Below are 14,699 nucleotides of genomic sequence, written 5' to 3' on the forward strand. Positions count from 1 at the left end.
TGACCCAGGCCCCATGCCCGTCATTCCTCTATCAGGACAGCGATGGTAACTGTTTTGGGGACTCTGGGCCTTCTCTCTGCTGATGGGGCCACCACTTCAGCCCCCGCCAGTCAGGGTAAGTTATCTGCTTCACAGTACATACCCTCAGAATTAGTTTCCTAGGACTGCCATAATAAATTCGCACAAAATTTGGTGGCTTAAAACAACATAAACGGTGCCTGCCCATGCAAAAAAATAAAAATAAAAAAATAAAATAAAAAGTTAGAAAAAAAAAACCAACATAAAGTTTTTTCTCACAGTTCTGGAGGCCAGAAGTCTGAGAAATCCAGGCGTCCATTGGCAGGGCTGTGCTTGCTCTTAATACTTTAGGGGGCGAGCCCTTCCTTCCTTTTCCAGCTTCGGGTGGTTCCAGCAGTTCTGCCCCTTGGCTTCGGCCGCATAACTCAATTCTCTGCCTCTGTCTTCACATGACCTTCTTCTCCTCCCCCCTGTTTCTTCTCCTCTTCTCTTTCTACTCATCTTCTCCAACTGTTCTTGGATTTTAGGCCTTCCTGGATAATCCAGGATAATCTTATCTAGAGATCCTTTATTTAATTCCATCCGCAAGGACCCTTTTCCCAATGAGATCATGGTCACAGGTTCCGGGAGTCAGGACATGGTCGTATCATTTTGCCACCATTCAACCTTCCCCACCCTCCATCTGGTATTCAGCTTGGGCTGCTGTTCTTACAACAGATACCGGCTCCCAACTCAGGAAAACTTGGAAGTTCTGCCATTCCAAGTAGGAATTAGAGACTTGTTTTTGAGGCATCTTTCAGGATCCCTCTCTCCCAGGCAGCTATCCAGCTGTACTGATACTGTGTCTTATTCATTGAAGCTATTTCCCCAAGTTCCAGGCAAGGAGTCCGGGCCTCTTGGATTTCAGAATACACCTAAGGCTTTGCCAGCACTCCGGTCGGGGCTGTGAGGCGAGGGCCACGCTACCATCCCAATGTGTTCCCTCTCCTGCTTTGTCTCCAAGCGCTTCTGCTGCCGTCATGCCCCATCCCAGAAAGGGTTCCCATTTCCTCTCTGAAAGGAGGAATGTGAAGGTAAATTGGAGTGGGGGTGGTAATTGGATACCCAATCATGGTCTCAAAAATGACTTCTGTACCATGGGGGCATTTCGATTTCGGAGAGCTGACCTGGGTGGGGGAGTGGGTCAGGGTGTAGCTTCTATATATCTAGATGGTGCGGCTCTGATAACGATGCCAAGGCTATGATTCCGCCATCCTAAGGAAGAGGGGGATTTTGACAAGAAGACAGTTGTGAGCATGGCATGCCACGCTGTGTGAGCCTGGGCATCGGGGCCGGGAAGCTTGTATTTGTTTGGGGCCTGGTGAGCAGCTGAGTAATGGCCAGAGCCCGGCGCTCAGGGAGGATGCTGGGGGAGGGGAGAAATGCAGGCAAGGGGCTTGGCAGGCTGCCCAGAGTGCCACGAGGGAGGTCCAGAGACCAGAGCGGGAGAACATGATACTTATGAAATGATGACATTAGTGTCTTCTCTGTTAGACTTTTCCTTTCAGGTATTCTTCTTTTCTTGCAGGTCATGTAGTCACTTTAAACTGGCTCATTGAAACAGTAACTAGATACAGTGCTAAGTACAGTTTGACAAAAGGATACGATGCACATACACAGGGATACATGTAAATATATACATATAAACATATAAGGTTTGGTTACTTTATTTTTTAAAAAATCCGTACCTTTTTATATATTCTTCTTGAAAGAAAGAGCAAAAGCCACCCTCAGAGTAGAAAGAAGGAGAGACAAAGTTGGATGCTATCTCCATTTTCTCTTTTTCATGGTAGATGGAAAGTTTGATTTTCATGGTAGATGAGAAAAGATGAGACTCCTCACAAAGGGAAAACTCGGATTTGCTAGGAAAAGGGTGGAAGGGCATTCCACCCGCAAGCCCCATATTTACAGACTTGAGAAAAACTGTTGGTAGGGGGTTTTGACACCATATTTAAGGATAATATGAGAAAGTCTGAAGTTTGATTTCAAGGGTCATTAAACCTAAGATCATTTATTCCGTATTTAGGCTCCACTGTTTTATTAACACGACAGCGGGATGGCAAAAGCAGAATCGATAGTTAAAATGTGCATGTGGAATTTGAGTTTCCTTCTGAAACTCTATTTGATCCTGTGCTTTTAGTTGATCCTTTGCTCGTGGCCTACCACTCCCATCTCGTCACTGTGGTCCTGAAGTGTGGGGCACTGTGAGAAACGGATAACTTGGCACAGCTTTAGCTGTGTGGTTGGAGTGCAAATGGAAGACAGGAGAGGCAGGGTTGGTCTGCAGCCGATTGTGAGGAGGTGAGAATTACTTCGTAGTTCTTTTCTCAGACTTTATGATAAGGTGCCAATAATCACTGTGATCAAGAGATAGAAGTGTAGAGAGGATGGCGACTTGGTTTGCATTATATTTAATTTACATTTCAACAAGGCAGTGTTTCCCTACAAACGATGTTGTACAGAATTGGACTGTGGGAGCAGGCAGGCTTGGGTATGGCCACTTAGTCAATAAAGGACATTGAAAGTCATGGGAGTGGGTGACAAATCTTAATTCTGAAAGCAAGAACCATTTCTCAATTCTCTGCGTGTTTTGTTCATTTTGTTTTTATAGAAAGCTGAGGTAATGCTTGTGAATAATCTGAACCCTTTATATCAGCACATAAGTTTTACTTTCAGTCCATGTTTACCTACTGTAAGTGCCACATGGACTTGCCAAAAGATTTTCCTTACCCATTAAGTATGATTCACAGATTTCCATTATAATACAAAGTTTTACAGGGACTTGCCATATCGAATCACAAGGGCTGTATCTTTTATATGAAATGCTTTTACCTTTACAGTTTGCCATAAATTATGCAATCAACTTTCTCTGCTGTATTTATTTTTTAGATATTTAGGTTTATATACTATTTCAATTTATAATATGGCACAGCATACTAGACCACTGATTTTTATTCAATGAAGCAATTTCAGAGAAAAAGGCTGAGACATCCACTCATTTCCTTTTGAACTTTGTTGAAGTACACAGATATTTCAACACAGTGGTATTTAATTTGTGCAATGCTTTTAAAAAAGAAATTCATAGACATTTTTTCATGCATTAGCTACTTGCCACTTCTAACAGGTCTACAGCTTCCTGTTAGATTAACATGCAACACAACTATCTGTTCCACAACATAATATACAGCTAATGTAGTACTTCCACTTCCTTATTTTATGGTCAGTATTGATACATTATGAATCACTGTTTTCAATGAAAACATAGAAGATAGCTATTAGATTAATGCAGATATCTAATTCTTTATTTTTCTCAGATTTAATGCCTAGCCCCAAGGGATCTCTCTCTCTCTTTTTTTTTCATATGATGATGAATTTGATGAGAAAGTGCCATATACAGGTCTCTGGGAAGCCTGAGGAGTCTCCCTCTTAGAATTTTTATGAATGCCATATTGGTAGACTTTTGATCTTCCACCTTAATGGATTTCAGAAAGCATCATTTTCCAGATGGAACGTGGCTCCTGCACCCCGTGTCTCAGCAGATGTTCACTTACTGTGTTATCCGTTATGACCCCTCTTCTCTCTACCTCCTTCATTTCCTCTTCCCACTCCTCACTGTGAAAAAGCCCCAATTCACCTGGAGCTAAGGGTTTGCTGTGGTTAAATTGTTTACATTTGACTTGAGACAGCTCAACTTGTTTTTCTTCTATTTACTCATAAGTTTCAGTAAAATTCAGTAAATTACTGAAGCATATGATAGGTTTCCAATGATCATAATTCCTCCAATTCTGTTGTGACAAAAACCATTCTGCCCAACACACTATGATTCTTATCTGCTCTATGTAAGATTCACTTTTGGATTAGAGAATAATCCACACCATGGTTTGTTTTTACAGGTGGGTGGCTTTATCCCTTTAGAATGGATTTCCTTGGGTTGCGAATTTCTCGCTGTGGCAGCATATCCAATTTTTGCAATCTCTGTAGCTCTGCATATAGTCATACACTTGTTCTACATATCTTTCACTTTTCATTGCCATTTATTTCCTCAAAGTGTATTTTTTACTATCTTCTTTTCCTTTTATATCGTTTAAGATGGTTCTATAGCCTAACTGTCTCATTTAATGTTCTTTTTTTCTCTCCTGTGAACTTCATTAATAATTTCTATTTTTCAAATTATTTTCAAGCATACAAAAGAAGTGCAGCAGGAATGTGGAAAAAAAAACTTCATAATCATTTTTTTCTTTCCTTTTTACCATTTTCTTTCCTTTTTACCATTTATAATCACATTATCCTAATGTGATAGGATTAGCTGTCTTGCAGCCTGTAGTTTGAGATGATTTCAATTTTTATATAGGTCAACAAAAAGTCAAAGGTAATCAGAGCAATGTAAAATGGGATCTGTTGCACACAGATGCACTTTTAAATGAATTCTATAAAATCAACTTATTTAATTTACACTTTGGAATACCCATATTTGTCAGCAAGATGCCACTATTCTCAAAGAGCTGCCACAATAGAGGCAAAATCAAGAGATCGCTGTTAATTTAAGCACATCAAAGGTAACAAAAAAACCATCCACAATGAACGCTTAATTACATTTTCTCTTTTCAGTATTCATATCACAAGGTTTTCTCTTGAAGCAATAATAAAAGGAAAAACACTGAGAAAAGAAATAGAGTCAACCAGTTAAGACCTATATTCTGTATTCCCAAATCATTGGCAAAGGAGAAACAGATTAATTTCACAAGAGTCTGCAATCAGTCAGGCCGGAAATACAGACTATGTACCTGGCGGAAGAGAGAGATATTTTAAAGGGACAATGGATAATTGTCATGAATATTCATTTGCTACACACTTAAGCTTGATTTTCATTGTGGGCTGACAAATTGGTGCTCCCAGGGGGGGCATAGCCTGCTGGTTTTTTTACTCCAGAAGAGGTTGCAGCTAAACATTTTTTGCTGCTTTGCACGTGCCTGTCCTGAGAAGACTAAATCAGGAACTCCCCAGGTTGTGTGCTACTACCAGCCAGAATGGATAATAGACACAATCAGAGTTTGTATATTTAAATACTTTGAGGTATTTTATAAAAAGAAACATATAATTGGATGGAAATGCTTATTTCAAGGTAAATTCAAGTCCAAAGACAGGATTATGGAATAGAGATTTAACCTTCTAGATGTTCAGTTTTAAGCATCTGTGATGTATAACACAGACTTATCACCTCCATGCACCTATTTGTATTATTAATAAATTATTTATGAATTAAAAATCAGAATAGCGTATCTTTCTGTTTCAGATTCATAATCAGAGAACTAACTAAATGTCTCAAAGCTTTAAATTCCTCATATAAATCTGGTTGAGACAAATTGAGTTGAATTTTATTTAAACAATATATTCATCTTGCTATATTAGATATAAATATTCAGTTGGAATGAATTAAAGACCTGAATGTAAAAGGTGAACATTTAAAACAATAAGATAGAGGGGAATATTTTTATTATATCAGAGTGGGGAAGAATTTCTTAAACATGAGTTCACCCTAGACTATGAATAAAAAAGTGATAGTTTTGGCTATATTGAACAGAATGACAATAAAAATAAAATAAAAATAAAAAGTATATAATGGTTAAATATATCACAGGCATATTTAAATAACAAAATACTGTAGGGGAGAGGATTTATACAATATATTTAGTAGAAAAGGCATTAGCATTAACATATATATACCAGCCCTACAAATGAATTAAAAGAGACAAACTAGCTTTTAGAAAACTAGGTAACACATAGGATCAGGCAAGTCACAGAGAAGAAAATAGTCAAGAAACTAATGAAGAGGTTTTCCTGATTAATAATTATGGAAATATGTTAAACCATAAAATTTTTAAAAATTTTAAAAGTCGAGTAAGGGAAAATTCATAGTTTTCCCATAGCAGGGGTCTCTCTCTCTCTCTTTTTTTTTCTTAAAGGTCCAGAGAGTAAATATTTCAGGCTTTGAGGACCAAGAGGTAAAATCAAGGAGAATATGTGGGTACCAACATAACCAATTAATATGTACCCATTAAAAAATCTAAAAACCATTCTTAGCTCACAGACCATGTAAATATGGATGGTCATCCAGATTTGGTGTGTGGACTGGATTTGGCAACTCTCTAGAGCAATCGGTCCAGGACCCAGGATCCAGTGATTCTACTTTCTGGCATATGTGCTACAGACACTCTCACACAGGTGGGCACAGCATCAAATACAAAGCTATCGGTTGCAGCCTGAAAAGAGTAAAACAATGGGAACCAACCTAAATATCCATCAGAATGGGAATAAAGAAACATGCATATCCAATCAATGGGATAGACCAAATAGCAGTTTTAATGACTGAATCAGCTTTATGTATTAAGATAAAAAGATCTCAAAAACAATCTTTGGTGAAAAACTTAACTGCAGAATATATATACGGTTTGATATGACTTATTCTGAAAATTACTGGCGCTAATTATTTGTAAGTAGGGAAATGCATGATCAAATATCATTTGGCTTCAGCATGGAGTCTGGACAGAATAGGGAGAGAGTGTGTCCATCAAGTACCTTTCCTGGAACAGCCGTTAATGGACCGGAGCAATATTTCTCAAACTAAAAATTAAATATTAACTTAAAAATTAATAACTGAATAAACATATTTAGATGGGTATATACCCTTAAATAAAAAATACTGCATTTTAATGGATGCCTATGTGTGTGGGAAACTACTGCATTTCATTGATTTTAAGATGCACTTTTTTTTCTTCACATTTTAACAACTCTGAAATTGAGATGCATCGTATGATCTATGTCTACAGTTAGTTGTTGGTATTTTTTCTCACTTGATGTTACACAAGAGTCTTCTTGTAATTGATAATATGTTAAAGTTAATGAAATGTGAATTTAAAACTTATAATTAATTCATAATAATGGTTGCCTGGAAGAAGGGAGTGGTGAGGGAAGGAAAGAAGGGACAGAGGAGAACTGGTATAGGAAAGGATATAAATGATGCTTCAAATTGATCTATAATGCTTTTTTTTCTATAAATTAAAAACATCAGAACTAACAACAAAAAGTTATCATTTATTAATATGTAACTATAAGTGTGCATATCACCTTATTTAAACTTAAAAGAATTCAGTTTTGGTACTGGTTATTATCATCCTCTTATACCATTGCAAAAACATCCATAAAAATATAAGCTTAAGTTACATGCAGCTGGCAACTTTGGAAACCAGGTATGATGGACATTATTATCCTCATTTTCAGAAATAACACAGAGATCATGAAGGCTACCTGAGTCTTTCAAAATCACATTATCTAGTGATCGGAAGAACTAGAGCATAAATCTAGATTTTTGCACTCCAAAAATTTTGTTTTATACCGTATTTACCAAACTGCTTTCATTGACATGGAGACAAGTCAATGCTCAATTGCTTAAGATTAAAAAAAAAATGAATACAAGAAAAAGTTTTCACCTGCAACTTAGAACAATCTTTTGAAAATAACAGTGAAAAATATTATAATTTTTTTTTTCTTTGCATGGGCAGGCACCGGGAATCGAATCTGGGTTTCTGGCATGGCAGGCAAGAATTCTGCCACTGAACCACCATTGCACCACCCTATAATTTTTTTTGATAGATTTCAAATCAGTCAAAGGAAGGGGTGGAATTAGATATGGGTTTTGAAGCTGTGCTCTGTGGATTCCTAAAGGCTTAGGTAAACCTTGGGACTCCTTGGATGTGCTTAAGTGTTCCAAAACCAGTGCCATGTTTCGGCCCAATAATAAAGATTTAAATTACCCAAGAAGGCTATGTACCAGTTTTAATATTTTTTATTGCATTAGTGACTACTATAGAATTTCATTAGAAAAAATATTACATTGCTACATAATTTATTAGATCATTTTTTTCCAGCTCTCATACTTTGTGACTTTCTGACTTAAGAATCAAATCTATTTCTAAAGGTAAAAAATCTCTAATGATCATAGAGAACACTTATATTGTTTTAAAAGAAAATTAATTAGATCTATTATTGCTATATATTGATAATTTCAATCACATCTGTCCTGAATCTGACACACAATCAATAGTCTCCAAACAATTCCATAGTTTTGGAATAAACTAAACCCATAGTAGATCTTTTAAAAACATTAATTGAATGACTGAATGCATGGCTGGATGGATGAAAAAATGAATGATAACTGAATGACACAGACTAAAAGGTCCTGGAAGGGAAGATGCAAAGACCCCAAAGCTAAGCGTTTGGCAAACAGTGGCAAGCACCCACATAGCCAAAACTGACTCTGAAAGTCTGCCCTCCATTCCCACTACCCAATGTCCTTTCCTTTTAGGAATATTTTAATAATAAACCACAAGTAGCATATACCAAAACTGTTTCTATGTGATTCATTTTTCTGAATTTAGCACTTCACCACATAACAATGTATGAACATACCTTTTTGGTGGATGTGTCTGAGCTTTGAAAGCCTTTGCCTCTAGCAAATGCAAACTCTAACTTAAATCTGGTTTTCCAAGTTGTTCATTGATTCATAGATATTTAGAACTGAGAGGGATTTCAGAGATGATATGTAATTATTGTATTCTAATGATTCATGGGCAGAGGTTCAACTTGACGGAAACATTTTCAGTGACAATTTTAAGCTTCATTATCGAGGAGAGCAGCAATAATTAGTTAAAAGATCACAGACTTTGAGATCAGAGAGACCTAGGGACATTCTGGTGCTAACATTTATACACTGCATGACACTGGGCAACTTACTTAATTCCTCTGAGGCCCAATTTCATAAGCTGTAAAGTGAGAATATTACCTAACTTCATTGTTGAGAAGATTAGGGATAAAATATGTAAAACATTTGCCTCTCAATAAATAATAGCTGTTGTTTTTGTTTCATGTGCTCTTGATAAAGGGTAACATTTTGGGTCCTTAACTTGGAACTTTTAATATTAGAGCTTGAGTTTGCTTCTTAAATATGTGCAAAAATATACTATATGGAGATTTGCATTTTGTGTTATAAAGATATGCAAATTATATCCCTTAGTATATCGTAGGCTGCGTTTCATATTTTTCTTTCTTTTAATAGAAATATATTGAAGAGAAAAGTCTGTTTATGTTACTGAAGTCAGTTTTTCCTGGATTTTGGTATTTAGTTTTGTTGTGCTATTACAATATTTGTAATATTTGCAGCTATGTTATTTCTTCTTTCCCATGTGTTTCTTTCTGTTGCACACAACATCAAAACACTAGCTGATTTCTAATTAACTGAACACACCCTCAGGCCTCCGGCTTCTGTCTTCAGTTTAATTACAGCTGTGAAGAGGATGCCGTGAAATTGAAGAGAGTGTCTCCACATGATAAAAATAATAATAATGAAGTTCCAGTTTGGTCCTTAGATCATTTGAAGTGTGACTGCTTAGGGCTGGTTAAATTGGTACGTGAATGCGGGGTTTCAGTTTTGTTTTGCCTTGTTTTCTCTCCTTAAACACCTGTACCAGATGGAGGACAAACTTCTCACTTAAATCTGAGTCATGGAAATCTAGAACGGGAAGTACCTTAGAGGCCGTCTCATCCAACATGACTACTCTGCATCTGTCCCAGGCTCGCATTCTGAAACGGGCAATGGGCCCAAGAACTGTTGATGGCGTCCTGTTATGAATTCCAAGATATAATGGAAAACAAATGCTAAACTCACCAGAGTGGCAAAGAGATGATAGAGAATGAAATAGATGGCAACCACAGGTGCCCACACGTGCCCCACAGCATTGAGAGTTTGGTCCATCACGTCCACCCATCCTTCCTGGGTCAGGATCTGAAACATGGACATAAACGCCTGCAGAGGAAAAGAATGGACGCATTAAACACCAGCTTCGGGCTCATATGCAATTTAAAGTGAGGATACGGTGTTTCCAGATGAGAGCATATCTGGTAGTGGGTACTATAGAGTAGAGAGAACTTTGATCTTCACAGTACTGCTCTTTATCTCTTTGATCAAGGGAAGAACACAGTTTTGATTCAAGAGGTAGGAAAAAGGCTAAGAACAAAGATCCTAAAGGACTTAGAGCTCATATCTATTTGGCGGAGAAAATTAAAATAAAGACCCTGAATTAAAATTAGCCTTGTTGATAGCAAATACTATTGAGAAAAGTAGAAAAGAATTCAGGATCTTTGCTTATTTACTTAAAATTTTTTCCTTTTAAGCAAGCTATTTAATATTTCGAAAAGACTGCTGCTGTTCTTTTTTCTTTGCCTCCAACAGCAACTTACTTTTTATGGTGAATTCCATTTGATTGTCTAGGCATATAAAAGAGTAATAACCTGAATTTTATGTTTATAGTACTCATCTATCAAACTATTTCCATTATCATTATAAAAACATGTGACTTTTAAAAAAAGGAGTATTTCTAAATAATATTGCCATGCCAAGCAATTTAATATAGACAAACACATCTTTCACAAATGTTCAGTTTTCAAGGTAGAGTCAAGATCATGTCAGAAGCCAAGAGCAAAAAAATAGAGTATTCTAACAAAAGTGTGACAAACTAAAAGGCTCATATTCCTTCTGCAAAGTTCTTTGGTTAGTTTGTTTCTTATATTTTTTCTTATTGAATATATGATTCTATATGCATCTCTGACTCATGTGTCCTGTATGTATTAGTAGCTTGTAAGTGTTTCTTAATGAGAATTATGATGTCTGGGCCAGGCGACAGTTGGACTCTAGTGACTCTTTAAAAACATCTTCATAGGTTTTAGAACAATGAAAGTGTAAGTTGAATTTAGGATTCAACTGGGTGTTAACTGAATGTTAGGATTCCAAGAAATAGGGTCTGAGACAATATAAAAATGGACTTAGCCCACAAATAAAAGCCCTATCATGCTAAGATCTTAGAACCAAACGACCTAATCCTAAAAATAATCTAATCAGATTCCTTTGAAGATATGGGAAATGAGGCTCAAAGTTAAGTGATTAGCCCAAAGGCACTCTATTAATTTGTGGCACTAGCATAAGCATCATTCAGGCTTCATGACTCCAAAGTCAGTACTGTTCAAGTATTGCATCCTGTGATCTGTGAAGTCTCATATCTTTTCCACTTACCCACTAACCAGTCTTATTTACTCATAAGCTCCCTCAGCATAGTTTCCTTCACCAGGGATAATTAAGTTAACTTTTGGAAGTACCACGCTCAATGCCCAGCACAGAGTGGACCCATTTGAACAAAGAAGCAATTAATTGTTAAATGAATATTGAACTAGAAGACAAGTTTTTCTACTTACCCTCTGTCCATGTGGGAAACAATTAACTTCTTGAGCTAAGTTTTCCACAATTTGATTATCCTACAAGGTGTTTTGCTCATGAAAGTATGAGGGATGTTGTTATTGATACTTAACCTAAGCATTGCCAAGGACAATAAAATATTTTCCTTGCTTGTGTGTTAAAGAGAAGACTACTCTCTATACACACACAAAAAAACCAGCTTTAATTCATGCTGAAAATGCTTCAGGGAGTTTTCAGCACATCATTTGACCTCATAAGAATGCCAGGACTTATTTTTGAGGGCAATTATTTTTATACCCTGTATTTTTTTTTTCTGCTGAATATTTAGTGCATCCAAAGGCAAGGAACACATTTTCCAAATATGATGCATATAAAAATATCAAACTGCTGTGTTTTCTAACAAAGATGTCACCGCTGTGAAAGTGTGTGCCCATTCTAAAGACTCAGCAGTAACGGGAAGAGTCAAAATACCTACTGAAATAAAAGCAATTCCAATGGCACTGGATTTTTTTTCCCCAGGAGTAACAGGAAAGCTTGGGATTAAGTCTAATAGATTTATTCTTAGTACCTAGAGACCAAAAATTTTGGGGCACCCTTCAGCTGCCTTAAGCACAAACCAACTTAATTTGTTTTCATCTTCTGCCTTGCCTTTCATGAGTGCTCAGCTATTACGCATTTAGTAAATGCTCAGGGATGCAGAACAGTGGGATTGCAACCTGTTGTTGTGAGATGAGCCATGTGGGCAGGAACACTGGGGTTATCCGGAACTCTTTTCAGTCTCAGGAGGAAAAAAAAATCTCATTTCCGCACAGCTCAAAAACCTGAAAGTTCATATTGTGAGAAGCTCCGAATTATACTTGAGAGCAAAGCCTTATATTACAATGGAACCCCTGTAATAGATGTTTGCATGAATAAACCAATGCAAGGCAATGCCATGAAATACTTCTATTATAGCCTGAAAATTTATTCATGCCCTGCTTAAAGGGGCCTTTGCTGTTTTGTTGAGATTTATTCAGAAATTTAAATTCAAATGATTGTTTGAGATTATGAATCAAGAACACTTACTGACTTATTTTTCCATAGCGTTTATTCAAATGAAGATTATTAGTGCTTACTAAAGATTTGATGTACTGGGGGGATTGAGATGAGTAAGACAATATTTCTTCTCTGAAGAAATTTATAATCAAGAGGGAAAGACAAAGGTGTATATGGCCAGTTCTAACAAAAGAAAAGGATGGGGCGGGCAATGGTGGCTCAGTGGCAGAGTTCTCGCCTTCCATACTACAGACCCAGGTTCTTTTCCCGGTGCCTGCCCATGTAAAAAAAAGAAAAGGATGAAAAATATGGTGTATAAGTGAAAAAGATAAGACCACCAAGGGATAATAAAGGAATACCAATTTATACTTCTCGAGTATGTCAAGAACATTTTGGGGGAAATGATGACAATTGAGCTATGCAAGAAGACATCATCTTTCAACAGTAGAGAAGGTGGATATGCACAAAAGCCTAAAGAAAGTTGTTTTTTTTCCATGAACTATCTGTTCAGGTGTTATATCATTTTCTTATTTTGTTGATCATTTTATTCCTGTTGATTTCTACCAGCTCTTTTATAAAGTGAGAAAATAAATCTTTTATTTATTATATCTGTTTAACATATTTTCCCTATCCATTTATAGCATTTTTTTCTTTTTTCTTTCTTTCTTTCTTTTTTGCATGGGCAGGCACAGGGAATCGAACCCAGGTCTCTGGCATGGCAGGCAAGAACTCTGTCTGCTGAGTCACCATGGCCCACCCCGTTTATGGTATTTTTCAGAGCATAAATTTTAAATTTCCATGTAGTCTAATTTGTCATTATTTTTGTTTAAGGAGTTTTTATTTTGCTTAAAAAACCCCCCCCCATTTTTTCATATTTTATCCATGTTTTCATCTAGTAGTTCTATAGTTACATTATTTTATCATGCTTACATCAGTTTAAACCTGCAATTTTTTTTGGTATAAGGAATAAGACAGAATCAATACCAAATTTTTCTTCAGTAGCTGATCAGTAGATTCAGCACAATCAAATTGAATAATATCTTTTCACTAATTTGAAATATTCTCTCATCATGTATCAAATACCCACATGATTTTGGCTCTATTTCCAGACTTTCTAGTCTTTCATATTTTTTCAAACTGACTAAAAATTGGACATATTGATTTCTGGTAGGGTTCTTGCCCCTCATCATAACTATTTATTTCCACAATTTTCTTATCGATTTTAATATTTTAATTTTTCCCCAAACCTACTGTTTGATAGAATGTATCACATTAGGTTTATTTAATAAAAAATTGATATTGTTTCTCAAGTGTTCTCAATCTAAGTCATATTTTTATTTATTAATCTGCATTTGTAATTCTCATCAAAGATTCCTTCTCAGAGTTTTTGCTCATTTCTTGTTATCCTCATATTAGTATTATTTTTCAAACTTTTAAACAAGGTGATACAATATGATTGAAACATTAAATAGTAAAGAAACCTTATGATGGATTTCTCCATGAATGAAAAGAAAGTCTTATGCTTAACTATCCCAGTTCTGCTTCCCAGGGACCACCAAATTTAACTGTTCTTGTTTTCACTTCTGGTGATGCTATCTGTAGTTCTATTCACTGTTCCTTGATTTATCCACTTCAGACATAGAATTCTGCTATGATGTGTGATTTAGTTCAGATATAACATCGTGCCCACTGTTCTAGTTTTCTACCTGCTGGAATGCAACACACCAGAGACGGATTGGCTTTTAATAAAAGGGGATTTATTTCATTAGTTCTTCAGAGAAAAGGCAGCTAACTTTCAACTGAGGTTCTCTCTTATATGGGAGGGCTCAGGGTAATCTCTGCTGGCCTTCTCTCCAGGCCTCTGGGTTCCAACAACTTCCCTGGGGTGATTTCTTTCTGCATCTCCAAAGCCCTGGGCTGAGCTGTGAGTGCTGAGATGAGGTATGCTGAGCTGCTTGGGCTGTGCTACACTGAGTCTCTCATTTAAGCACCAGTCAATTAAATCAAACATCATTCATTGCAGCAGGCACACCTCCTAGCTGACTGCAGATGTAATTAGCAACAGATGAGCTTCAAATGCCATTGGCTCATGTCCACAGCAACAGAACTAGGCACCTTCACCTGGCCAAGTTGACACTTGAACCTAACTACTACATGTTCACCTCTGACTTGGCCTAGTTCTGTTGTGAGCCAATGGCATGTGAAGCTCATCTGTCGCTGATTACATCTGCAGTTGGCTAGGAGGCATGCCTGCTGAAGTGAATGATGTTTGACTTAATTGGCTGGTACTTAAATGAGAGAGCCC

At 36.7% G+C, this 14,699-nt stretch overlaps 1 protein-coding gene across 1 annotated transcript in view; it reads right to left on the reverse strand.

Annotated features, from left to right (window-relative positions):
- Positions 1 to 14,699, reverse strand: part of NALCN (sodium leak channel, non-selective) — a 326,977-nt gene that overhangs the window by 132,474 nt on the left and 179,804 nt on the right. The window contains exon 13 of the mRNA XM_077155855.1: positions 9,779 to 9,916. Within this exon, the coding sequence (XP_077011970.1) occupies positions 9,779 to 9,916 (138 nt within the window). The remainder of the gene's footprint in view (positions 1 to 9,778; positions 9,917 to 14,699) is intronic.

Source organism: Tamandua tetradactyla, chromosome 4 (assembly GCF_023851605.1).
Source record: "Tamandua tetradactyla isolate mTamTet1 chromosome 4, mTamTet1.pri, whole genome shotgun sequence".
NCBI lineage: Eukaryota > Metazoa > Chordata > Mammalia > Pilosa > Myrmecophagidae > Tamandua > Tamandua tetradactyla.